Source organism: Charadrius vociferus, unplaced genomic scaffold (genome assembly GCF_000708025.1).
Source record: "Charadrius vociferus isolate BGI_N301 unplaced genomic scaffold, ASM70802v2 scaffold272, whole genome shotgun sequence".
Taxonomy (NCBI): Eukaryota; Metazoa; Chordata; class Aves; order Charadriiformes; family Charadriidae; genus Charadrius; species Charadrius vociferus.
Genome location: NW_009647421.1, coordinates 1,604,624 through 1,631,614, shown reverse-complemented (window position 1 = coordinate 1,631,614; position 26,991 = coordinate 1,604,624). Strand labels below are relative to the sequence as shown.

The 26,991-nt window shown below is 36.6% G+C and overlaps 1 protein-coding gene across 1 annotated transcript in view; it reads left to right on the top strand.

Moving 5' to 3' along the window:
• FBXL17 (F-box and leucine-rich repeat protein 17) overlaps window positions 1-26,991 on the top strand; it is a 275,618-nt gene that overhangs the window by 61,313 nt on the left and 187,314 nt on the right. Inside the window, exons 5-6 of the mRNA XM_009880482.1 lie at window positions 7,603-7,710; window positions 19,841-19,971. Coding sequence (XP_009878784.1) covers window positions 7,603-7,710; window positions 19,841-19,971 — 239 coding nt within the window. The remainder of the gene's footprint in view (window positions 1-7,602; window positions 7,711-19,840; window positions 19,972-26,991) is intronic.

Here is a 26,991-nt window from a genome sequence, read left to right as displayed (position 1 = left end):
GATAAAAATAGATCAAAATAGGAAGAGGAGCTCATCTTTTTTTAATGGCTGTATCAATCCTATTCATTCTTTTCCTCCTCTAAAATGTGACGGTGGGGTAGCAAACTGTTGCACAGATCCTCATCAAGGGAGTACGTTCTAATGAGGTTTGAGGTAGCCAGGCTGCACAGGGCAGAAACTCCAGGCAGATGTCACATTCTCATCTCAAACTGAGACAGCCACAGAGTTAGTGCTTCACAGCAAGCACATAAGAAAACTGCCAGACCCAGTTCTGTATTTTGGGGTTCTGCTCCAGGCAGCTAAGGCCGCCTCTAAGTCCATTCTTTAATTATTGTATTAGTCTGGTGTGCTATGAATTGTTGATTCTGATGGAATACTTCAAATTGTAAGGTTCACCAGGCTCTGCTTCTGTATTTCATGTTCACGTTTCAGCTTAAATTGTGGGACCCATTTCAAGAAACAGTTTTCTGAAATAAATTTAGCATTTAAAAATTAAGTTGGTCTTAAAATATGGTAGAAGAATTTTTGTTTTGTTTTCTTTGGTTGTAAAAAGCCGCTTAAATCGGTGGATCAACAGTCATCCCTTTCAATTAATAATGAAACATTTTTACTGCCATTAGTAAGCAGCAGTGTTATTTTATGAAAGACTGCACGTTTGTTTTGTAGAAAGATCTTTTTTATAATGAAAAGAAAGCAATCAAAGCTTATAAACCCAGATTGTGAAAAGATTGATGATCTAGCCTAAACTTTACAAACACATATTAAAAAATAGGGATCGTTTGCTTTTCAGTTAGATTGCTTTCTTCAAAGAGGAAGGAATAGAAATATTTATGTTTCTGTATTTTGGGTGCTCATAGAAATGATAGTACTTCTTAGATCTTCCCTTACAATTGCAAGTTAAAGCTGACAGTTGTTGAATTTCTTTTGTGATTGAGCAAATGTTTAAATTTAACCATGTATGTTACTGAATGTGAAGAATTTGTCTAATGGCATTTAGTTAAGACGAGCCTTGCCTTGCTGCCGTTCACTAATGAAATTTGCATGTCCTGACAACTTGAGCATAATGACAGATTATCCATGCCTTATTTTTGTCAATGTTCTGTAACTGCAATATGGGGTCATGAATTAAATACATCTTTGCCATAGTAATTACTTTGTCATAGCTTTTATGACAAATATCATTTAAGTTAGGGCTTGTGGAAGGCAGACAATGTATCACTACTATTGAGTAGTTTTAAACTTCATTTTAAACCTTTTCTGCCTTTTGTTTTCTGGGGGAGGGAGAGGAAAATAGCCCTTTATCAGGATTTGTGTGCGTTTGTGAGATATGTTTGTGCGATATTCCCGTTTAATTTAAAATGACTTTGTTTCATATTCATGGTCAATCAAATAGCATCATCTATTTCTAAAAAAATGTATTATTAAAATGAGGTTAGGAACTGATGCTAATGAGTGCCCTGGTGTGTTTGGTGGAACCTTAGGATTAAATCTGTAAGTAAATACTTTGAGTGTTACAGCCTCCTGGAGAAATGAATTTAAAAATAAATTTGAATTTGTATTTGAATTCATAAGTGATTAATTTTAAAGAATTTGCTTGTAATTTCTTACTCATTGGACTAGGAAGGTATATGTAATATTAAAGGTTTGAAAGTGTATGTTTTAGTTTAATAATGTAAAATTTACTAGTATTTCACATCTAGTGTAATATTATGATCTGTTTGACCCTCTGTTAAAAAGTGATTTTAAAAGTGTTAGTCAAAAGAGAGGCAATGTTATCTTTCCCTGTGTAGCAAAGAGGGATCATCTGATCTTAATTCTTTGCAATGACTAGCTTTTATTTCCATCTTCACCCTTTGACAAAATACAATAAATTCAACAACTTTTACCTTGCATCATGGCACGCTGTTGGTGGTTACATTTTAGTATAGAGGTAGCAATGCAAATTTTAAGCTAAGCAGGAAGAATTTGTGTAAATACACACCTGTAGTGAGGCAGTTTCTCTCAAAACTATTTCATTGCTGTGACTTGATTTAGAAAAACAATATATTTAATGATACTTAGTGTCTTCCCTGCTGATAGAACAGTGGTAGCCTGTCTTTGTTTACAGTAGATACAGATATTTCTATATACAAGCAAACTTGTTGCTTTATATTTCTTTTTTTGTATGTATTACATCCTTGTGAATGTAATTAAGCTCACCTGTAAGCTGGTGAGCTGAGTTAGTCCAGGATAAATGCTTTTGCTGTGTGTGATTTCCCTGTATCTTGTGAAATGAATGCATTTCAGGAGTTTTGGTAAAAAGGAGTAAAACAAATCTAAGCCTGAGGTTAGCCTAACTGCACATTATAGTCAGTTATGGCATGTAAGGATGTCACGGAAAACAGACCAGGGAAAATACACGTTGTTTGAGTACGTGATATAAAACACGGTACTGGAGGGCCTGTCCATGTGCTTCATGTGGGCAGATTTCTGAGTAGGTTGTGTGTGGGCCTTAGTCTGTAGTGTATAATAACGCACAGGTAAGGCAAAAAAGTTTTAGGACTGAATTAGCAGATGAACTTTTTGTAAACCTGTCTCTTTTCAAATATAAAACTGGATTTTAGTAAGTCCCCCCTGACCCTTCCCTTCCTGTGCTGCCCCAAAATAAGTACGGTTAAGCAGGTGTCTGACCAAGACAGGTAAAGGTCTATGGAATAAGAAATTGGGAGAAGGGGGTTTCTTCTGCCATGGGTGCTGACTCCTGCAGTGGATATCTAAGCGTTACGTTCGTAGCACTCTGACTCTCTACCTAGAGGACAACATACTTTTACTCTGGCAGACTTTATCCTGATAGGTGTCTTTGTTCTGAGGAATATTTTACATATTATGCAAACTTTTATTTCTGTGTTTTACATGGAAAAAAAAAATGCACATTAAGATTTACTTACATTGTAGTGCACCTGTTTAAATAAGAGAACGTGGAGTTCATTCTGTGCCAGTTACTCTTTATATTCCTATCTCTTTTTCAGTTATTTCTGTTTTGATCTTCTGTAAGTTTTTATTAATTGCGGGGCTTTTAGTTGGAATTTAAGTACCTTATATTTTTGTACCTCAAACTTTTTTTTTGAATTATCATCTTTGCTTCACAGCTGTTCCTTCTTGCTCCTTCGATTATTGAATAGAATGTAAAATAAACTCATAGAATGTAATTCAGAATAGTCAAAATATTGAATTTCTGTAAAAAAATGCAGAACTCGAATTCATATATATAATGGGCTTCAATACATAAAAAGAAAATGATTAAACCATATCTCACTTATCATAGATCTTTTTAATAGGAGCAAAATCTGTGCCATTAGTTCCAGACCAACGTATTTCCCATTCACAATGCTTTAGTGCATAACTTATAAATCTGTCCTCACCATCCTATATTACTTTTTCAAAGTAAGACTGACATCAAGCAAGACAGGATGAATGAAAGTCAATGAAGGTCGACTAGACAATCCAATTATTAAAGATTCTTGGAAGAACAGTACTGTGATCTATAAAATAATTGGGTGTGAATTTCTGTATCTTTGTTGACAAGAGTCGTTTCTGTAGAACTGCAGTATATTTTCTATGGTAATGTCTTTGTGGTTTACGCTAGTCTAATGTGTTTGTATAGTAGGTCTGAATGTCATTGTTTATACTCTGAAATATTTGTTGGTTTGCAGAAGCCATATTTAGAATACAAATTTCATGTACCTGTTCTATCTTCGGAGTGGTGAAGAGGCCTTTGAGGAAAATGCAACATACAATTACATATTGCATTATGAAGAGACAGTATTAGGATTGCATGATCATTACATAGAGAATCATAGAATGGTTTTAGGTTGGAAGGAACCTTGAAGACCATCTAGTTCCAACCTTTCTGCCATGGACAGGGATACCTTCCACTAGACCAGGTTGCTCAAAGCATCGTTCAACCTGGCCTTGAACACTTCTAGGCATGGTCCTCCTCCACAGTGGCCCCTGAGCAACCTCCACTTCCCTGAGCAACCTGTTCCAGTGCCTCACCACCCTCAGAGTGAAATTTTTTTTCCTCATAACTGTTCTAAATCGACCCTCTTCAACATATGCTATTGCTAATTTTCCCTGCATTTTTTTTTCATCAGTCAGTTATCTTTTCATTCATTCTGCAGAACAGGCCATCTCTTGGGACTATAAAACACATCCATACAGTAAAAGAGGTTACTATTTCTGGCACCTACTTATAGTAGAAATAGTGAGCTGGCCTGCATGTTTGAGTTTAAATATAAAAGTTCAAGTATGTGTATAAGCTATCTATACTAGACACTGCAGATGATAAAATAGTAGACAGTAATTAAGTAGAAGAATAGTTTTCAGTCCGAGAAACTTACTTGAGCTTTAAATTTAGCTTATTTTTTTTCTATTTCAGATGTGCCTGAAACCTACCTACTTTTTTTCTCCTTTATACAAATAGGTCTAATGGAAAATAATACATCTGCATTCAAACCTTGTTCTATTATGTTTTTGCACCATGTATGAATGAGGACAGATAGGGTTCAGTTATTGATTATTCTAACTGAATTCTAGGTAATTGTACTTGACTGTATGCTACACATATGTTTATAAATAAATTCCAAACTGCTACATGTTCTTACTCTCCCTGACCCCTGCAAGGAGAACAAAAATACCTAATATAAATTTTACTTTTTACCCTTTCATTAGATATTTAGTTTACAGGTGTTTTGATCTGATGTTTCTATATATAGTATTCCTTTTATGAGACGACATTCTTCTGAAATTGCAAGTGTATATGTATAGATAGAAACATATGTTTTCCTTCCCAACTAATACAGTCGCAGGATAATGTGATTGTGTGTTAAGAGTAGCTAACCAAACAGAATATCAAGTGGCCTTCATTGGCTTTCAAGTGGCTGTCTGGGTGGGCGTCACATTATTAAAATATCAATTGCTATAAGTGACGTAGGGTCTGAAAAAGAAGTAATATGTTCCTAGACACTGGTATAGTAAAGGATGCTAACTGTGAGATTACAGTGCTGATCGAGAAAATTTTTACAATGTTTCCCAATAAAACTTGAAGTCAGCTTCTGCAGGTGGTGGAGTTTTGTTGGCTGGCAGCAAAGAATGGGATCTGTTACTGGATTAATGACAGCAACAGGTTCAATATGCTGCTCTTTTATTTGTAAGTCAAGATTTAAGAACAGCAGTTGCTGTTTGCAGTAGCAAAATGCCTGCCTAAGGTGGTGATTTCTACCACAGTGATGGTAAAGCATAATCAGATAATGTCACACTACAGATAATAATTTTTCTAAACCTGTAAAATCAGAAGGCTTGCATGGTATGCAGAGGTAATGATGAATCTTTTTCTGACTAGATAGATACTGCATATCTAATGAACACTGAAAAGATTCACTGCTAATCTGTAAACTATTTAATATATATAGTTATAATCTACTGTGATTAACTTTTACCAGAACTTTTTTTTCACAAATGTTGTTTAGAACGCAGAAAATTCCATAGTATGAACAGATGAAAATGACATAGTAATTTTATTATTTGCATTCAAAACATTATTTTTTTAAAAGTCTTCATGCACCCAAATTTCAGCTGTATATAAGAAATTATTTGTATTTAAAGTTTTAAACTCTGTGATGAATTTGTGATGTTAGGCATCTATGCTATTGATTTTCCATTACTACATCTTCTTGCTAGCTAGGGCAAACCTGTCTGCAGCAGAGAGTCATACTCTAATCCTCTGTAGAGGGAGGAGGGTAAGATTTTAACAGGGTCCTTCTCTCAGATCTGTAGCTGAAACAGAGGGTTTAGTTTGTCTTCTACAGAGAAGATAAACTTTTTTTTCCCCCTACTGTGGTGCTGATAGAATACTAAATAGTGCAGATCTTGTAAGTTTTTGGTTTCTGATAATATTTGTCAAAGGTTTTTATTAGTCAATATCTTAAAATTCTCAAGTGCTTGGTGTGGCAGTCCTCAGCTGAAATGACTGTGCAAAAATGAAAATGTAAGATTGTGTCAGATCAAAATCGAAGAAATTCCTTATTACACGGGTTTTTTTTGTTCAAGCAGGCAGACCTGAGGCATTGGTCTGTGCAGATATGACATGATTGCTACCCAATTTGTGATTGAATCTGTTTAGCTGACCCTTTTCCCCTTCCTTTTGGCCTTTGTTCAGTTTCTTTGGCTTCTAAATACACAATCCCGAAAGGCTTGCCTTTTATTTGGCAGATATGCAACAACAAAAATCTTTGCTCACTGGGAAATCATTGTTTTGAGAAAACTGCATTAGACCTATATCCATATTCAGTAACCCCAAACCCATACAGTTTACATGTGGTGTTGCACCTATAATCTTGTTGGTCTCCCTTACCTCTGGGCTGTCTTTTCAGAAACTGTTTTGCCAGAGTCTTCATCAAGGTCACCATATGCTGCCAGTGTGCAGTTAGTCAGCCAAGTTGGAACTGTGGATAAAGGTGATCCACAGCACACAAAGAGTAATGTTCCTATGTATGTATTCACCTGAGGCTCGGTTGTGAACTACATATTTCAAAACTTGTTTGGCTTCTGAGTTCTGTGATAACAGGAAAACATCCTTACACACCTAGAATGTCCTGGGCACTCAGGATTTATGATTCCATACAAAGTGAAACATTCCTGAGCAGGTTGGCTGGAAAATAAAGGTTTTGTCCCGAGATCAATATAGAGTTTTGCATTACTGTCATTTGCACTGTGAATATATACTTCTCAGGAAAAAAGACATGTTTAAGTGAAGGTATGCAGGTGTCTTAAGTGTACCCATGTCAATATTATATTCTTCACAAAGTTCACATAACATTGTCCTTTTGAATATTTAGTCTACCTACAAAGCATTACATTTATGCAATTGATTGTGTTTCATAGTTATTGAATTTTATTAGACAGATTAATTATAAAGAAAAAAACAGTTGTAGAAACAAGTAAATCACAATAATAAACTAGGTAACATTTCCATTCAACTGATAACTGACACAATCGTATATTACCATGAGATACAAGTCTGATGTGGGAAACAGCTGTAATATTAAGTTAAAATCATCAATTGCTTTGTTTTAGTAAAAATGTTTAGAAAAGGTATATAACCATAGGATATCAGACAATTCAAATTCTGTGCAGAATCAAAGATGGGTATAGCATGAGTCTGCAGGATGGCAATAACATAAATGTTTTAGTATTTTCATGTTTGTATATAGTTTATGAGAATAGTGGGTAGAATGGTGTGTTGGGTAATTTGCAGATAAACAGGATGACAATAATATTAGTGACAGTGACGATCATTCTCTCTTTTCTCTGTTTCTTCTCTTTGTCCAAGAAGATGACCCCCTCTGCCAAAGATGATCTTTTTTCTTCCTTTTCATGCACATATATGGTTGTGTATGCATACCTGATGTTTTCTCTCAAACTCTTGAAATAAATGGTAGTAGTGATAATGATAATAAAAGTATTAATGAGCAGCTTGCCAATGTTACAGAGAAACTGGTTAGAGTGTATTAAGTACGTGCTGTTACCACCTATTCAACTATTACCTGTGTATCTTTTCTGTAGGTGACAGATCAGTCAGTGAAAGCTTTTGCTGAACATTGTCCTGAGCTGCAGTATGTTGGTTTTATGGGCTGCTCTGTTACATCGAAAGGAGTCATTCACCTTACTAATGTAAGTATCATAATTACTTTTAGCTAGTCATTAGTGTGTTTGGCTATTGCCAAACCACAGGTATCAGCCAGGATAAGTTTATATGTATGATGGATAACACTGTCATAGATAGAAACGTGACAAGATAAATGAACTTTGCGTTATTTGAGTAGATAGATTCAGATTTTCCTGTGTAAAAACACTGTAGCAAAAACATATTCAAGGGATGATAATTTTTCTCGGAAATAATAATACTGTTGAGATCGAAAGTCTTTAAAATGCCTAATTACACTAGATTCCATTGCAAACGAAACAAAATACCATAAGTGGAAGTGCAAAATTCTTAGTGCAAGAGATTTAGACGGACCCTTCACTGCAACAGTATATCCCCTATGCACATACATTTTGTATATATCCATCTTAGTGTTTTAACATAGATAGTGGGACAGATACCTTTTATTTCCTTTCGTTTTTCTTTTTTTTAAGAGGGGTAATGTGTGGGAAAACTAACTTGAGTGAACCTGCAGGAAATAATGGAAGCGTTCAATAAAACAAATGACTTGGGTGAGGTGGACAAACAGCATATTAACTAAAGTTCATAATTGAATGTAAATTCGGGGATCATGCAAATATCAGGAAGAACAGAGGAAAAATGCATCTGGAATAGATAAATCAGTATTTATAGCTAAGAATTTTAAAAAATAGTTCAAATGGGAAAATGGAACTTATAATAACTGGTAAAGATAACTGTAGAAATGGGTATTAAGTATGAAAAGTTCTGGTAAACATAAAAATGGTTAAAGAGATTTTGAAGTAGCAAGTGGAGAGCAGATTTAATGGAAACTGAATATACCTGAGGAAAATATAGTTCTTTTGTGCAGCCGTCTTGTTGTACAGAACATATCTGTAAAATATTTTCATCAGTTTAGGGCAAATCAGTAGCTGAAGATACAGAAGAATTGAAAACATTTTGGAACATGTGCAAAAATAAATAAGCCAGAGAAATTAATATCCGTGGTGAAGTTATAGCACCTCAAAGGATACAATTTGGAAAGGACTCTGTGTATTATAGAACCATAGAATGGTTAGAAGGGACCCTAAAAATCATCTCGTTCTGACCCCACTGCCATGGGCAGGGACACTTCCCACTAAACTAGGTTACTCAAAGCCCCATCCAGCCTGGCCTTGAACACCTCCAGGGATGGGGCATCCACAACTTCCCTTGACAATTTGTTCCAGTGTCTCACCACCCTCAGAGTAAAGAATTTCTTCCTCATTTCTAATCTAAATTTACCCTCTTTCAGTTTAAAACCATTACCCCTCATCCTATTACTACACTCCCTGATAAAGAGCCCCCCGCATCTTTCCTGTAGGCCCCCTTTAGGTACTGGAAGGCTGCTATAAGGTTTCCCTGGAGCCTCCTCTTCTACAGGCTGAACAGCCCCAACTCTTTCAGCCTGTCTTCATAGGAGTGATGCTCCAGCCCTCTGATCATCTTCATGGCCCTCCTCTGGACTCACTCCAAGAGCAGAGGGGCAGAATCACCTTGCTTGACCTACTGGCCTTGCTTCTTTTGATGCAGCCCAGGATGCGGTTGGCTTTCTGAGCTGCAAGCGTGCGTTGCCAGGTCATGTTGAGCTTCTCATTCACCAACACCCCCAAGTCCTTCTCGGCAGGGCTGCTCTCAATCCGTTCTCCACCCAACCTGTACTTGTGCTTGGGATTGCCCTGATGCCTGTGCAGGGCTTTGCACTTGGCCTTGTTGAACTTCATGAGGTGTGCACAGGCCCACATCCCAAGCTCATCAAAGTCCCTCTGGATGACATCCCTTCCCTCCAGCCTGTCGACTGCACCATGCAGCTTGGTGTCATCAGTAAACTTGCTGAGGGTACACTCAATCCCAACATCCATGTTGCCAGCAAAGATGTTAAACAGCACCAGTACCAATACTGACCCCTGAGGAACGCCACTCGTCACTGGTCTTCACTTGGACATTGATCCATTGACTACAACTCTTTCAGTGCAGCCATCCAGCTGGTTCCTTATTCACCAAGTGGTCCATCCATCACATCTATGTCTCTCCAATTCAGAGACCAGGATGTCTTGTGGGACAGTGTCAAATACTTTGCACAGGTCCAGGTAGATGATGTCAGCTGCTCTCCCCTTATCCACCTTATCCTCTTATCTGTAACGCTGTTGTAGAAGGCCACCAAATTTGTAAGGCACAATTTACCCTTAGTGAATCCGTGTTGGCTACTTCTGATCATCTCCTTATTTTCCATGTGCCTTTGCGTGGTTTGCAGGAGGATTTGCTCCATGATCTTGACGTGCACAGAGGTGAGACTGACTGGCCTGTAGTTCCCCAGGTCTTTCTTTTTTCCCTTTTAAAAAATGGTGGTTATGTTTCCCCTTTACCAGTCAGTGGGAACTTCACTGGACTGCCACGATTTCTCAAATATGATGGATAGCAGCTTAGCAACTTCTTCCTCTGGTTCCCTCAGGACCTGTGGATGTGTCTCATCAGGTCCCATAGACTTTTGCACCTTCACATCCTTAGATGGTCTCAACCTTGGTCTTCTCCTGCAGCGAGTGGTTCCTCATCCTCCCGGTCCCTGCCTTTACCTTCTGCAACTTGTGTGGTGTGACTAGAGGCCTTGCGGGTAAAGATCGAGGCAAAAAGTCATTGCGCACCTCAGCCTTCTCCATATCCTGGGTAACCAGGTCTCCTGTTTCCTTTTGGAGAGGGCCCACGTTTTCCCTAGTCTTCCTTTTATCACTGATGTCTTGTTGCCCCTGAGGTCCTTGGCCAGAGTTACCTCTATCGGGGCTTTAGCTTTCCTAACTTGATCACTGGCTGCTTGGACAATTTCTCTGTATTTCTCCCAGGCTACCTGTCCTTGTTTCCACCCTCTGTAGGCTTCCTTTCTGTATGAGATTGTCCAGGAGCTCCTTGTTCATCCATGCAAGCCTCCTGCATGAGATGAATGTTGAAATGGTGTGTAAAAGGGGGATATATCTTTGGGAGAGAGAAATAATACAATAATTTTCATGTCATATGAAAACTATATATGTATTACTACAGGTTGTATTTATATACACAACATAAATATAGGAGGTACATAATTTAGAAATCTGACGTAGACATGTTATGTAGTCCAAGGTGTTGTGGGAAATTCCCACACTGGTTGCTTTTCAGGTGCATGCTTTGGTTACTGCATTTTTCTGGCCTAGATTTATTGAGTATTTAATAGATGTCTTATCCTTCAACCAAGTGACTTTATAATCCCATTAATTTTATTCAAGAGAAGTGAAGATCTTGATTTTTCTTATTAACATTTAGTTCTGATTTTCATGTGGTTTAATAATAATAGATTAGACATCCTGATTTACACAGGAGTGGCGCTGTTGTACATAGTCCTTCAGAAAATATCTAGGAGGCTGCTTTGTTACAAACTTGGAAAAGTCATATGGGATAAGTAACTGGTGTATGCACTTTTTGTTGGGACTTGAGACTTGGGGATTCCAGTTTCCTTCCCTCAAGCTGTATCTATAAAAACTTTCTATAGGCTATTAATGCTGCAAAGACAGTGATGTGATAACACTCAACATTAAGGATTGTTCAGCCTAGTGAAGAGAAGGCTCCAGGGAGACCTTATTGTGTGTCCTTTCAGTACTTAAAGAGAGCTTACAGGAAAGATGGGAAAAGACATTTTAGCAGGGACTGTTGCAATAGGACAAGGGGTAATGGTTTTAAACAGAAAGATTCAGACTAGATATAAGGAAAAAACTTTTTACGATGGAGGTGGTGAGACAATGGAACAGGTTGCCCAGAGAGGCAGTAGATGTCCCCATCCCTGGAAACATTCAAGGTCAGGTTGGATGGGGTTCTAAGCAACCTGATTTAGTTGGAGATGTCCCTGCTTGTTGCAGGGGAGATTGGACTAGATGACCTTTAAAGGTCTTTTCCAAGCCAAATTGTTCTATGATTTTCTATGATTCTATGATATGATGTTTTCTGCAAAGTTTGCTAAGTATTCCTTCACATATGAGTGACTTTCTGTGCACAATAACACGGTATTTTTTTTACTTTTTTTGCTACTTTAAGCTGAGGTACATATGCACGTAACAGCCAACTGGGATGATGCCACATATTGAGGGGAAAAAGAGCAAGTAGGAGATTTTCTCAGTCATAGAGTGACTGGGAAATTGTTGGAATTCACGCTTCTTTACTCAAGCTGTTAAGAAGTGATACCTGGTTAATCTTGCTGCAGTGGCTTCAGCCAGTTTCCACCTGGCTCCTCTGGCAGATGTTACTTCTTCGTAGTACAGCAGGCCATTTTAACTATAACTCTGAATTGCACTGAAGCATCCAGCACAGACACATGATCCATTTCTACATTTTTTTTGAGGAAATAAGCTCCAGGCAGGGAATTAAAACAAATATCTGGGGAGTAGCAACATGATCTTTAACTGCTGCATCTCTCTTTTACAGAATTCATCTGTTGATGACATCATTTTTTTTGTTCTAACCATGATGTATTTCTTATGGTCAGGTTTGTGTCAAGTTCTTAATCAGTACTTCATAAGTGCTCACTAATAAATCCAGTCCTATGTTCTGAGAGAATGTGGAATCTGTTCTTTGCTCTACATGGCCTGTGAGACTCCCGCAAGGATGTGCAGAACTAGTTCCTTTCTGTCCTTCTGCTTCCTGTGTGCAAACTGGAGATAACAGCACTGGCCTCTGTTGTAAAATTGCTTTGAGGCTGATGGATGTATAAAAATTGAGAGGTTTATTATTACTGTATTTTCCCCCTAGCAATGTTAGCTTTCTTTAAAATTACTGCCACTTGAAAATTCTGGATTACAGTGCTGCTGAATCGCAGAGCTTTTTTAATAGCTAATTGTGGGGTATGGTAGTGAGAATGTTGTATATTTTTGAAAAAGAAGACATATTCAGAGTTTATTTTCATTATTTTTCTACTGAACGTAGTGACGTTCAAAAAATTTTGCTTCTTGAGCAAAACCATTTTATCGCACTAGTGCCTTCTTTCCTTGAAGTTACTATAAACTACAAAAAGTGCTCCAAAAGTAAATAATCATTATTGGGTGAGATGAGAAGCACTGCATGTACATACACTGGGAGAGAGAAGGGGGAAGAGGAAGTGTGTGTATATGCAATTCACAGTTAGACTCACAGTTGAAGCCAATGGTTTGTTCTGATGACCTAGAATGTTTTATTTTGCTCTGTAGCTGTAATGTGTGAAAACAGCATCACAAAAGATCTGAAGAATCTTTTCTATGACATCAGAAAAAATAGTCCGATATTTATCAACTTTGCTTCCATGGAGGAGGGAAGAACATGTACTGGATATAGTGTTGTAGTTTTTATCATCTGTTTTCAGTACGTCCCCAGCTATTATTTCCTTGTTTTATCTGTTTTCGCACTTGTTTTATTATTTACTTATCTTTACCGATATGATTTGGTTTTTCTTGTTTTCTTCTTCCCCTTTTCACATCCTGGTCTCTCAAGAGTTTATCGCTGGTTATTTTTTTACTTTTCACTTTCTTCTCCTGTAAGCATGAAGATCTATGCAAACATGCAAAGTACCTACACACATTAGGTAATTGCGTTGAAGATAGAATAACCAGATGGGTAATTTTTATTCATTAACTAACTGTGAATAATAAACTCTATATGCTAACTAGTGAAGTAGTGATTTTTTAATTTTATGTCTTTGTCCCTGGAAGTTGTGGTATTCTCTTCCCCTCTTGTGCTAATTGCCTCTCGGCAGTTTAATTGGTGCACTTCTGGAATTTTAATAGTGAATCTTGACATCTAGACATAGTTTTATTTCCAAGCCACTTCCTTGGCTTCTTCCTTTGATTTCTGATATATATGCAAGAGTAATGTTTTTTAGCAGTATAACTTTTTCTGTGCTTCTACACCATATACTTCTGCCAGGCTATGTCTGGTAAAGTTTATTACAGATAGTTTCATCTAAATATGTGTGACTCCTTGGACAAGGTCTTGATAGAAAAAAGTTCTAACTTATTCTACTCACCACCAATACATGAAGTCAGTTTATCTAACAACTGTTTTTGGAATAATGTAATCTTTATTCTTGCTTTGTGTCATAATTGTTACCTGAGAGTCATGTCCAATCTAACTTGGTCATACCTGTGTCTGAATTGGTGGCCAGGATGACGTCAATCAAAATTCAGATTTGTAGAGCAAATATTTAGGACTCATTCAGTGCAGACTTTATCAGCTTGACAGATATATAGTGATAATCTACACATGACAAGTTTGATTTTGCAAGAGCCTTTTCTAAACTGAGGTACTGTATGGTCCCTTTCTTTAGTAACTGATTTGTTTTGACATGAAGTGCTCTCTTCATGCTCTTTTTATGGTAATATTGCAGCATACCTTCTAATCTTAAAATCATCATGCCTCTTAACTAAGGACATGATTGTTCTTCTTTGGCTAGGTCTAGAGAAAACAGTTTTTTAATCAATTTATATAATGAACTATCTTTCATAAGATGGCCTATGATTTATTTGAATGTTTGCATTTAATAAGATGTCCTTTTAAATGTTAATCTTCCAATCATAAGAACGAGTTATTAAGTAAGGATTTCTGAACATAGTGATTCTGGGAGATTCTTCATGAGAATTGGCTTGATATTTTAGGTGATGTGGTGCTCTAGCCTGTGTAAGAGAACCTTTTTACATTTTGTCAAGCTAAAGCTGACCATTTGGTTGAATTAAGTTAACTGTGTCTCTCCTAAGATACTCTTTTCATTATTTTTGAGAACTTGATAGTTGTACTCAACTGCAGTTTCTTTCAAGTTGCAATGAAGTAAGAAAGGCTTTGCAGAGAAGACTGCATGGATGAAAGAGTTTCAGTGTTCTGTGGGTGCGTGAAACTTTTTAAAAAGAAAAAAAGTTCATTAGAGGTAAATAACGCAAAGAGTGTAAGCTATGACTCAGTGATAATGTAATTCAACAGCAACTTTTAGACTTTATTAACTGGAAATAAGTCTTATAACGCAGGTACTATATGTGCAATTTATATGTGTTTGCAAGTAGCTTCTCTACAGTGGGTCTTAATGTTGGAAAGGAGGGCAATATTTATTTTTTTTTTTTGTAGCATAACTTGTAAAAGTATGCATGCAATAAATCAAAACCCAAATTATTATTATCAGTCATCTTGGAAGGAGTGGCAGCTTGAATACAAATGTCATTCACTTTCCTATTGTGTTTTGCTGTGGTACATTACAAAACAAAGGAATCTATTAAATAAAATTGTTTCCTTAATTAACCTATATTTTTAACTCCTTTTTCTTCTCAGGCCTGTTTTTTAAAAATACCTACACTCTTCCAAACAAACTTTTTCTGTTTCGTTTTTTGCAAGTGATGCAAATTAAATCTCTGTGCTCATAGTGCGGATTTTGAATGTGTATTTCTTATTTCAGCAATGGAAGCTCAGTGCTCTGCAATATTTAACTTTAAGAAGCGAAATTAAAAGTTGAGAATGTGCAGAACATTAAATCAGTCTTTGGGAAAATAGTTTCCTCTGTAACTATTCAATCATTTTCCAATTTTTTAAACCAGGTATGGTTACTGTTTCAGGAACACAGTATATCTCACAGTATATCTCAATAATATAGTTCAGTTACTTTGATTCTTCAGTAAAAATTAATGTATATGACTTCTTAAAAAATAGTTTACAGATTCTATTGACATAATAATAAAAAGAATACGATTTACAATTTTTTCAGGTTGCTATTTTTTTGTTTCCTGTGATTGTACATTTGCTTTGGGGAGTTTAAATCAGAGAGCAGTTTATTCCCTGACGACACATATACACAGAGAGTATCAAGAAAATTAAGCTTAATTAGCAAAAGATGTGAATTTAAACCTCATTAAGTCCTTGTAAGCACTTTCCTTCAGAAATAATTTGGTTTTACTTCTGCAGAGGATTGATCTTATATGAATTGTTTAGTGGTAGAGTTGGCAGTGTTAGGTTTATGGTTGGACTTCATCTTAAACATCTTTTCCAACCTAAATCATTCTATGATTCTATTCTAAGATTTTTAAGGAGACATATCTCTACAGGAATTGTGGAAGCATGCAGGGGTTGGGGGGGGGGGGGGGGAGGGGGGGGAATTGGAAACTTATTAGTAGTTTTCTACAGTAACAGAATAAATATTCGCAGGAATTGATACACCCACACTAAAAAATTACCTGTGATGCCAGTGGTAATAGTGTTATGATAGTATTCAAATGCTCTGGCTTCTTGATTAGCATTGCACATGTTTTAATATTACAAGTTGCAGCAATCAAGATAGAAGTCTTAAAAACTCCAGAACATTCAGGCACATAAATAGTATGATAATCTCTGAGTCTTTAAATATCTCAACCTCCATAAAATTACATTTAAACCAGCCAACAAAAGTATTGAACAAAAACTATTTTATCATAATTTAAAATATTTGAAATCCAAAAGTAGTAGGTAATTTCTTAAAAATAGTAGTATTTAATTTTTTAATTGTAACATATTTTTAAACAACATGAAGCTCTGTTTTTCAAACTTTTCTTTGTCCAAAACGATTTTGTGATCTAAGTGGTTCTTTTGCATCTGTCATTCACAGTGGAATAATTCCCTTTCCGTAACAATTCTACAGACAATCTTCTCACAAAACCTTTACATACTGGGCTGTCAATTCTGTCTGTTAGTAGGACTGAGAGGAAGGGACCAACATCCTGTTCCCTTCTAATCTCATTCATCTAACTAGACTACCTCTGAAATTTCAATGCCATTATTATACTATCTATCTCATACAATTTGAACACTGAGTCAATATTCAGTAATTTCAGCAAGGTTCTGTATCTATGTAGCACACAAAATTAGTATAGCTGTTCTTGCATTCTCTTAATTCTTTTATTTTCTTTTTTATATTTTAAGCCTTCTGTCTGCTATTTGCATTGTATGTTTTATTGTCATATTAAATATTCCTTTTTCAGTTAAAATATTTTGTCTGTTGGAGCTGAGTGTGAAGTTTAAATTCTGCTCATGCTGAGTTTTCTTTGTAGGGCTATGAAATTAAGAGTTGAAGAAAATTGTGAATATCTGTAGAGGAATGGCCCTGAAATTGCTCAATAAAGTGGTTTTGCTGAATGAAGAAAATTGGTTTTGATTGGAGAAAAAAAAAAAAGGGAAAAACTATTCATCCTGGTGCCCTAAGATCAAATATTTAAGTAACAGAATATAATTTTTTCTGTGGAAAAACGCTAATTATGTGTATGCTATTTTAATCTCGAGATTTGTGCATGCACCGAAAATTCGAACGTTCCAATTGTCCAATTGTCTGCTTCAGAGCAGAGCTTTTTTTTTATACTGTACTGCTTTTAGATGTGAGGGTTAGAGGTAGAATATAAAACTTATGTAATTTTTCTTGCTGTGTTTTGTATAATGCTAGTGATAAATAAAGGATTCAGCATTGTAGCATTAACCCCTTAAAACTAATTTTTCAGGTAAAATATAAAATAGGACATTTGTCATTAAAGTATCCATCCCATTTTTTAATGAAAAATGGTTACATATACATTTATAACAATTCTCTGTCCAGTAACAAGATGTTGATACCTCTGATTTAAATAGGCAAAAGGGTATTCTTTTTCAATTGTCATGTTCAAATTGATACAAAGTCATGTCAGAAAGCCCAGTACTTAAAGGAATGTGTATGCTGTTCTGCAGCTCTTGAAAGTCATTCACTCATCTGAAACGGCAATAGTGAGGTTGTATAGATCAAATTATACTTGAGGAGCTCGTATCAGTCTGAAGCAGTCTCTTCAAACTTCCAAGACTGTAAGGTTTTCTAGATCAAGTATGTTGTGCCTGATAAAAAGAATTAACTAAGTAGGTCAGGTGTCAGGTAGGCTGTTTAAAATGAATGAATGTGATTGATAGTAAAAAAGGCAAGTGATGGTTGAGTTACTGTATATTGAATGTAATGGTAGACCGTTATTAGTATGAAGGAAAGAAACAATGAGGGAATGATTATTCTCCTGTGATGGTAAAGGATAGAATCTACCTTGGAAACCCTATTAATTTGATGAATAGGAGTAGTAGGAATTCAGTTTAGTTTTTGAGTCCGCCCATGCAATGCAAATGCCTTTTTCCTGGGAAATCGCAAATTCTTTCTGCTGCATTCATCATTGCCTCAATGAGGTAGATACTCTACTGTTAGCTCTTACCTAATTTGAAGGCATGTTAGTTAGACACTTCATAAAGAAGCACTGATCTCCATGCATTGAATTATCTTTAGTGTAAGTTCACCGTTTTTACTCTGTAAGTAATTATAATGACAAAAGAATCACCAATATTATCACCTGCGCGTAATAAGATGTTGTCGTGAAAGAAAGCATGTTTTCGTTAAGAATTCTGTTTTTTTTTTTAATGGGAATATTTTCTATTTGTCTTAGAGGTGTCCTAGTAAATATTTTTTTTGCTGTCATGGAACATAGGCATTGTTGAATTGTCCAGTAGGTTTACTTCCTGTGTCATAGGCATTGGCCATGTTATTGCCAACATAGTATAAAGGCTGAAGTATCTAATTGGAATAGCTGTATGAAGGTAAGGAAAATTCAAGTTGCCCTAAGCTTCCCCTTCTCCATGTAGTTTATGCAGAAAAAATGAGGAATTGGTTGTGAGCTTTTTTTGGATGCACAGAAGGTAAGTCTTTTAAACTTCCTGCTAGAGCAGTATGTATGAAATACAGAGAGACAGAGCTTGTAAAATTTGTCCATTTTACCAACATGATATCAATCATTATGTGCTTTTCTGCCTAATAGGAAAATAAGATTATCAGAAGTTGAATGGGATTACAACAAGCACGTCCACAGTACACCTGTGGTAGTATCCTAATAATAGGAACATTATTTTCCTACTTCCTATAGACATACCCTGCAGTTGTTTCTCAGAGGTCACGTTTCTTAATTTTATGTTTGTTCTGCAGAATTTTTGGAAGCAGTATGTGGTTTATCTTCAGCTTTAGTTTGAAGAATGTTAAAAACTTCTCGAACAAAACACCAGAACACCGGTTTCTGTAGAATACTACCTACATTTGATGTCTTCTTTTTTTTCCTTTTCTTTTTATCTTTTTTACTTCTTTTTTTTTTCTTTTTTTTTTCCCCTTAAATACATTGTCTTAATAATTAACTACTGAAGTGGGCCGATTATATGATCTCAGTTGTATGCCTTTACTTAATCAAATCCTTAGTGACTTAAATGACTGAATAGGATTATTTTTTCTCTCTTACGGGAAAGGTAAATTTAATTAAAATGTCAGTATTACCTAATGTAATTATTTTTCCAGAGTATAACAGGTTATTTCAGACAGCTTAAGAAGCAAACAGCACTTGGAGGTTATTACAGCCAAACTGATCCATTGTTTAAGGATACTACAGAAATCTGTAAAAATTTCTTCTTTGAATACATAGCTCATAAAAGTAGTAAGAGGGTTTTATTTGCTTTTGAAGGACATTATAATGATTAACCATACTAATAAATCAGATTAATCCTTGCATAAATCTTAATCATATTGTTCTGTGACTCCAACTTTTATTGTTCAGAATATCCAAGATATTATTGATGGCTCTGCAAGTGAGACTTCAGTATAAATACTGTATTTTCCAGGGAGTTCATAATATTTACTTAGTTGGAAAGCCTCAGACTCTGGATTCTTTAATCACATGCCTTTGAATCTAAGCACAAATGTGCTGTCTCCCCTTCCTTCCACACCCTATTTTTCTTATAATTGAATGAGTTGGTATGCTACCTTGGTATCTTACACTCCATATAGTTAAAAAGAGGAAGGCGTAGGCCCCTATTGTAGATGTATTGGACCATGAGTGAGAGTGTCTTTATTTCGTGGAGTAACTGAATGCCTGAATTCCAGATTTGCTGGAGTTAGATACTATTAATATCTCTGATATGTTTCCTTTTTGTAAAAAATATAGTAATCTCATCTTTCTTGACTAGCTTGCGCTTATTATACATGACTCCAAAAAGTTTAACAGCTTTTATAACAGTTATGTGTGTGAACAAATTTCAGACTAATTCTTTTTATCATATTTGTCTCTATAGCTAAGAAATCTTTCCAGCTTGGATCTACGTCATATCACAGAACTGGACAATGAAACCGTGATGGAAATAGTAAAGAGATGCAAAAACCTTAATTCCCTCAATCTGTGTCTGAACTGGATCATTAATGACAGGTAACCTTATATATAGCATCTAAAACCAGTATAAAGCAAATTTAACTACTTGTATCAGTTGAGAATAATTCTTCATGGCTCGGGTGTTGGAGGAGATCAGTAAAAGCAAGCAGTGTTTTCTGAATCTTTGTTCTTGCTTGGTTTGGGTAAATCTTCTAGACATATTTTATGGAGTGTTTGTATATTTCTGTACTGGAGAAAAGTTTTGTTATAACTGGATGGCAGCACTTATTTGTTTTCTACAGATTTCATGAGAATGTGCTCTTTACTGTGTCTGATTGAAATGTACAATTGCAATTACGACTCCTGCAGTAGGTAGCCAGGATTTAAACAGATTTATATGCATACAAACAGTGAAGCATATTTTTTACTACATAAGGAAAGATAAACTGCTTGTGTGTTAAGTAGTGGAATTCATGGGTTTTTTTAGAAAGCAACAAGTCCTTCATTTTTTGGCAAAGAGACTCTCCAGAATGAGACTGAAAGAATAAGTGGGGTATTACCTTAGGTGTTTCCTTTTGAACAGAATACCTCTTAGCCTGCTGTATTCTGTCCTTGTGATCATGTAATCTATTTTATTGTTAAGTAAATGCACACAGATGATGTATAGTTACATTATAGGTCAGATGAAAAATGGAATATATTGAGAATTTTAAAAGCAGAATCTTCCTTTTAAAATGAGAAAATTGGGCAAAGCCACTACCTCAAGGTGCACAGGAGAGAACAATTTGAATAACCTTTAACAGATTGGTTTATTATAACTGGTGCTTTAAACAAAAGGAAAGAGACACTTTTAACAGCGAGGGTTCTAAAACAGTTTCATATAAACCAGAATTATGTGTTTTAGCAATCGTGCTTCTTCTCAATGGTTAGATTTTTTTTCTAAAATACTTTCTTTCAAGGTTTTCTGAAGTCTTTCAGAATGTGCTAAAGTGTAAATGAGCTTTGACTTTGGTGAAAGTAGAATATTCTAAAAATACTAAAATTGAAATACGTTGAATAGGAAGTAGCACTGAACTTTTACTATAACTCCTTTTAGCCTTTAAGACTGTTTTTCAGTTTTGGAGGTTTAGGTCCGACCCCTGATGGAATTTCACCAGTTTTGAAAGCATTTAGTTGCCTCAGGTCTTTCTGTCTCTAGGTCTTTATTTTCATATGCAGAATAAGGCTACTGTAGTGAGAAATTTTAGAATAAGTCAGAAAAAATACTAAGAAAGAAATTGTAAATTTAAAAGGCAGGCACTTTTCAGGTTTCAATTAAAGTACTTAGAAATGGTATACCTTTCTGCATGAACATTTTGAGTAGGACAGTCTGCTAAGTGTGATCCAAACTGATGTCGCACTGTTCTTGAAATTACTTTACCAGAATTACAAGAGTAAGAAATTCATACTTACATTATATGCCTATGACTCTAAAACTTCATAGTGAACATAGTTTGGAAGCTTAAAAAGAAAAGGAAATTCTTTCCAGCAATGACAGATAACCTTCTGTTGTATGTAAACTTTTAGGTCATTCACTTTTGTCTCTGTAGTTCTTTCTATTTTGTGTTTATTTCTGATCATACGTGTCAGTAGCTTTTCAACATGCAACTAATAACTAGATCTTGACTACAAATTTAAGTTCAGTTGTTTAAATTAGCTTCTAGCTAAAAGCCAACAAAGAGAAAATTCAGAAAATAATGCCTTCATTAAATCTTATTAATAGGCAATCATTTGGCAATTCGAATATTATTCTGGTTTTACTAGTGAGATGAAGCTTCAAATACTAGTCTTAACTAAATAAAGTAATTTCCCCTACTCCTCCTAAATGCTGAATTACAAATTGCTGAAAATTATATAACAGGAATGTGATACAACCACTGGACTTTAATCAATGTAGGCACCAGTTCAGCAGAGTATTATGAGCATACTCTTATAAGTGATCCTTCAGAAGTTCACAGGACTGTTCAGGTGCTTACCTTGGGTAAAAACCCAAGTTAGTTTAAACTAACTAAATTAGTTTATTAATGATTTAAGGCAAGATAAGCTTTTTTTGTTTGTTTGTTTGTTTTTTATTCGATGCCATTTGGTGGCTCCTAGTCAGAAGGGATGTCAGAGGAAGTTCTGTGTCTTGATACCTTTGAGTGAACCTTTTGTTTATCATTGTTTCCAACACATAGGAGATTGTAGCAGTCTAATGTTTTACCTGACTCTTGGTGGTAAAATAGAGATCATTTGCACCACCTCAACCCCCTGGCCCCCATTATCAAGCCTGCTTACTTGTGAGGTCCAACTACGTGTATTCCAGACGTTTTTCAAACTTAACAAGACACTTCTTTGTCCTGTCTAGAATGGCTGAGGGTTGGGGTTTTTTATTTAAAGCTTTGGAAAACTGTTTCCCTCCGTTCCTTTGTGCAGAATCAAGGGTGAAAGAAAACTAGAAAGTTCTCAAAAATGCCGGTATAGCTTAAAAATGTATCTGTGAATTATCTCTTAAAGGTAGTTGACTATTGCTAGGTTTTACAGCAGAATTAAATCACTGGTTTTAAAACTTTATTTTAGATTTCTTTACTGTTTCCAGAAATCCATAAAAATTCTTTTTTCAGCAAAGCTATGGGTCCAGAACATTTATAGCGCTCTCTTCCTTGTGACACAATGTTAGATCTAATGCTGTGAGCATTACATTTCTTGCTAAGTAACTGAAAGGAACTGAAACAGAATGCAACATCTCTGCATGGCAGGCACTTGCTAAGATTTTTGGTGCTGTGATTCATTTGCACGTGCAAGAATTAACAAGAACTATTGTTCCTCTGTTTTGATTAAAGCTATTTCTGTTTTTGAAAGTATGCATCTAGAAGGCTTATGTAGGGCAGCAAAAAATAATTTATTTTTACCTAAGGCAAAAAATATGTTCAGTATGTTCAGTTGAGATATTCTTGACATTAGTTTTAAAATGAAAGAAAAGTAGGTTCTTGTAATGACTTGTAAAAAAAGTCTTTAAAAGTTGAGAGTTAATCAAGATCAAAACAAGACCTATTAAAGTAATCTAACATAATGATTTCTTCTGTAAGTGTTACAGCTCCCTCAAAAGCTTCATATACTATTTATCATGTTGGTTAAATACGTTATAGAAACAATCCTACTACTTCTTTCAAATGTGAACAAAACCAAACTTGCAAATCCTTTTAGTATGCATCATGAGTAGATTATCTCAGGTCTTTACAATTGGAAAGGAGTAAAAGTGAGTGCTCTGTACATGTGAATAGTATACTCTGAGGCTTGATTTAGATAACCGTGTCACCTTGAAGTTGTCTTAGTGGTCACTGCATTTTTATCAATTGAAATTCAAAAGAACAACAAAAATGGTGACATCTAGAAATAAATCTCATGTGGGATTCAGGAAAACGTATGATGTACTGGCAACATTTTCAGGGGTGTGTGATTTTTCTAATAGTTTGAGGAGCATCTGCTGTGTATTATATCCATAAATGATCAAGGAGCAAGCAGCAGTTAATCTAACATTTTTTTGTGAATCAGAGAGAACATGGTAAATGGTTGGAAGCCAGAGCATAAGCCTGAAAACCAAAATATTGTGGAGCAGCACATTCAGGAGGAAAGAGCATTTTCTCCTTTGAAGAGGCTCCATCTGCTTTATTCTGCTGGGTCACTAATGCAGCGTCATTTTTTCAGGATTGGGTATCATTCTTCTTGGCGTAGAGCATATGGGGGTTTCTGCATTGTTACTTAGCAGAGTCAATTGTTAACGTGGTCTTCCAAATGCTAGAGAAGTGTTTAAAAAATTAGTATTGACTGCCTACCATGAGTTCATGTGAACCCTTCTAATCAGCCTTGCGAGCATCTGCTGTGATCTCGATGTGTTGTGGGTAGAGGAGACAATCCTGAAGATGGTCTCAGCAGGCGATTAGCTCACTATGTTTAGTCCCAGAGCTGCCTGAACATTTCATTAGGAGACATGAGCATCAAAACAGTAGCTCATTTTTTACAGTATATTTTTAATAAAATGCAGAATTAGTGAATGCTAGAATTATTTTCAAGAAAAATAATAAAATGAATCTTCTCTTCCTGAAAGTGTAAGTCTCTGCATACTTGGTGTGGAAATTATTTTAGTAAAGTTACTTCTAAAGTAAAAATGTATAAAGCTTTCAGCTTGCCTATATTTTTGCACAGGCAAAAATGTTAATTTCATCTGTGGTGACTACAAATGCTAATCTTAGTATTCATCACCTTTGATCTAACTGAAATGGAAATGTGCTTCAGGAGCACTGATACTTATTCCTGTCATTTTGTATAATCTGGACTTGGGGATATAGTGGAGGCTTCCAGAAAAGTAACTGTACTTTTATATGATATTTGTCATGAATCATTCTAGGTGAATACTAGCATATCTTAATTCTAATTTAATTTCATCTTTTCAGTGTTAGCTGAAAGATGATCTCCTTTGAGTTCTCTGCATATTTATCAGGTGTTTAGTCAACTACATGAAAAACTTGAACTCCATAAAAAGTTATATAATGTAACGCAAATTAATTTTACTTTTAAAATTACTTATTCTTTTGAATGTCATACTTTTTAATTAAATTTGTAAGAAAATTTGCTTCACCCTGCAGATAGGTTTTTTAAAATTATTTGAGTGTCAGATTTTTTTACGTTTCAAAATAAAGAATAGATGTTGGACAAAGAAAGATAATTGACATGCTTTAAATTCTGGCTCTTTTTTTTTTGTGATTATGAAAAAATACATGAAAAATTAATCCTTTTTGAATGGTGGGTTGTCTAGAGTTGGCTGGCTGCCAGGTACCCACCCAGCTGCTCTGTCACTCCCCCCTCCCAACCCATGGAAAAGTTCATGGGTTGAGATAAAGACAGAGAGCTCACTTAGAAATTACTGTCATGGGCAAAACAGACTTGACTTGGGCCAGATTAATTTGTTGCCAATTAAAAGTAGAATAGGATAGCGAAGAAAAAAAGGGCAAAAATAAACCACCTTCCCTCACCCTCGCCTTCTTCCCAGGCTCAGCTTCAGTCCTTTGTTCCCAGCTTGTCTACCTCCTCCCCCTGAAGCAGCACAGGGCAGTGGGGAACAGGGGCTGCAGTCAGTTCATAAGACTTCGTCTCTGCAGCTCCATCCTCACACTTTTCCTCTGCTCCAGCATGGGCTCTTGTACTGGGTTTATTTGGCAGGGTTTCGGGGGGAGGGGGCTGCAGGGGTGGCTTCTGTGAGAAGATGCTCCTGTGTTGGACAGAGCTAGTTCCAGGTGGCTCCAAAATGGACTTGCCACTGGCCAAAGCTGAGGTAATCAGTGATGTGATAACATGTTTAAGAAGGATAAAAAACACTGTGCAACAGCAGCCAGAAGGGGTGAGAATACATTGAGAGAAACAAACACCAAGGTCAGTGAAAAAGGAGGAGGTGCTCCAGGCACTGGAGCAGAGATTCCTCTGCAGCCTGTGGTGAAGATCATGGTGATGCTGGTTGTCCCCCTGCAGCCCATGGAGGTCTACAATGGAGCAGATATCCACCACGTAGCCCACAGAGGACCCCATACTGGAGCAGGTAGATGTGCCCTGAAGGAAGCTGTGACCCTGTGGAGAGCCCATCCTGGAGCAGGCTCCTGGCAGGAACTGTGGCACATAGCGAGGACGCCATGTAGGTGTGTGTATTCTGGCAGAACTGTGCCCCTGTGATGGACCCATGCTGGAGCAGTCCATTGCTAAAGAGCTGTGCCCTGTGGATAGGACCCACACTGGAGAAGTTTGTGAAGAACTGCAGCCTGTGAGAAGGACCCACATTGGAGAGGATCATGAAAACCATCTCCTATTGGAGGAATCCATGCAGGTGCAGGGGAAGAGTGTGAGTAGGAAGGAGCAACAGAGACAAACAGTTATGAACTGACCGTAACCCCCATTCCCCGTTGCCCTGCACCATTTGGGGGGAAGAGGTAAAGGTTGGGAGTGAAGATGAGCCCACAGAAAAGCCGGGGTGGAGCAGGTGTTTTTAAATTTGTTTTTATTTCTCATCATCCAGACACTATTGTGTCTGTTAGCCATCTCTACTATTTATATGCTTCTGTAAATATCTCCAGTTTTATTCTTGTCATAGGTTAGCCTTGTCTAACAGCCAAACACCCACCTAGCCACTCATTCCCTTCTCAGCAGGACCAGAGGGATAAAAAAATGGAAGGTAAAAATTGGAATGAAAAAGCTCATGGGTTGAGGTAAAGACAGGGTGATCACTTACAAGTTACTGCTGAGGGCAAAACAGATTTGACTTGGGGAAAATTAGGTGTAATTTATTACTAGTTAAAATAAATTTAGGTAGTGGGAAACAAAAAGGCAAACATTGAAACACCACCCTTCCTGCCTCTTTCCCAGGCTTACCTTCATGCCTTCACTCCTGACTCCTCTACTGCCCTAAGCAATAGAGGGGGCTGGGGAGAGGAGTGTTGCACTCAGTACATAGCGATTCCTCTCTGCTGCTCCTTCTTTCTCACGTGTGCGCTCTGCTCTGGTGTAGGGTCTCCATGGGTTGTAGTGTAGCTGTCTACTCCAGTGCAATGGAGCACCTACACCTCCTCCTTCCCTGACCTTAGTATTTCTACTGCTGTATTTAATGCCCTTTCTTTTCCCTCCTCCTCTGTGTGTGTGTTGGATTTTTGGCTTGTTTTTCATAGAATCATAGAATAGTTTGGGTTGGAAGGGACCTTTAAAGGTCATCTAGTCCAACCTCCCCTGCAGTAAGCAGTAACATCTTCAACTGGATCAGGTTGCTCAGAGCCCCTGTTCAGGCTGACCTTGAATGTTTCCAGGGGTGGGGCATCTACCACCTCTCTGGGCAACCTGTGCCAGTGTTTCACCACCCTCATCACAAAAACTTTCTTCCTTATATCTAGTCTAAATCTTAGTTTAAAGCCATTACCCCTTGTCTTATCATAGCAGTCCCTACTAAGAAGTATGTTCCCATCTTTCTTATAAGCTACCTTTACATACTAAAAGGCTGCTATAAGGTTTCCTCAGAGCCTT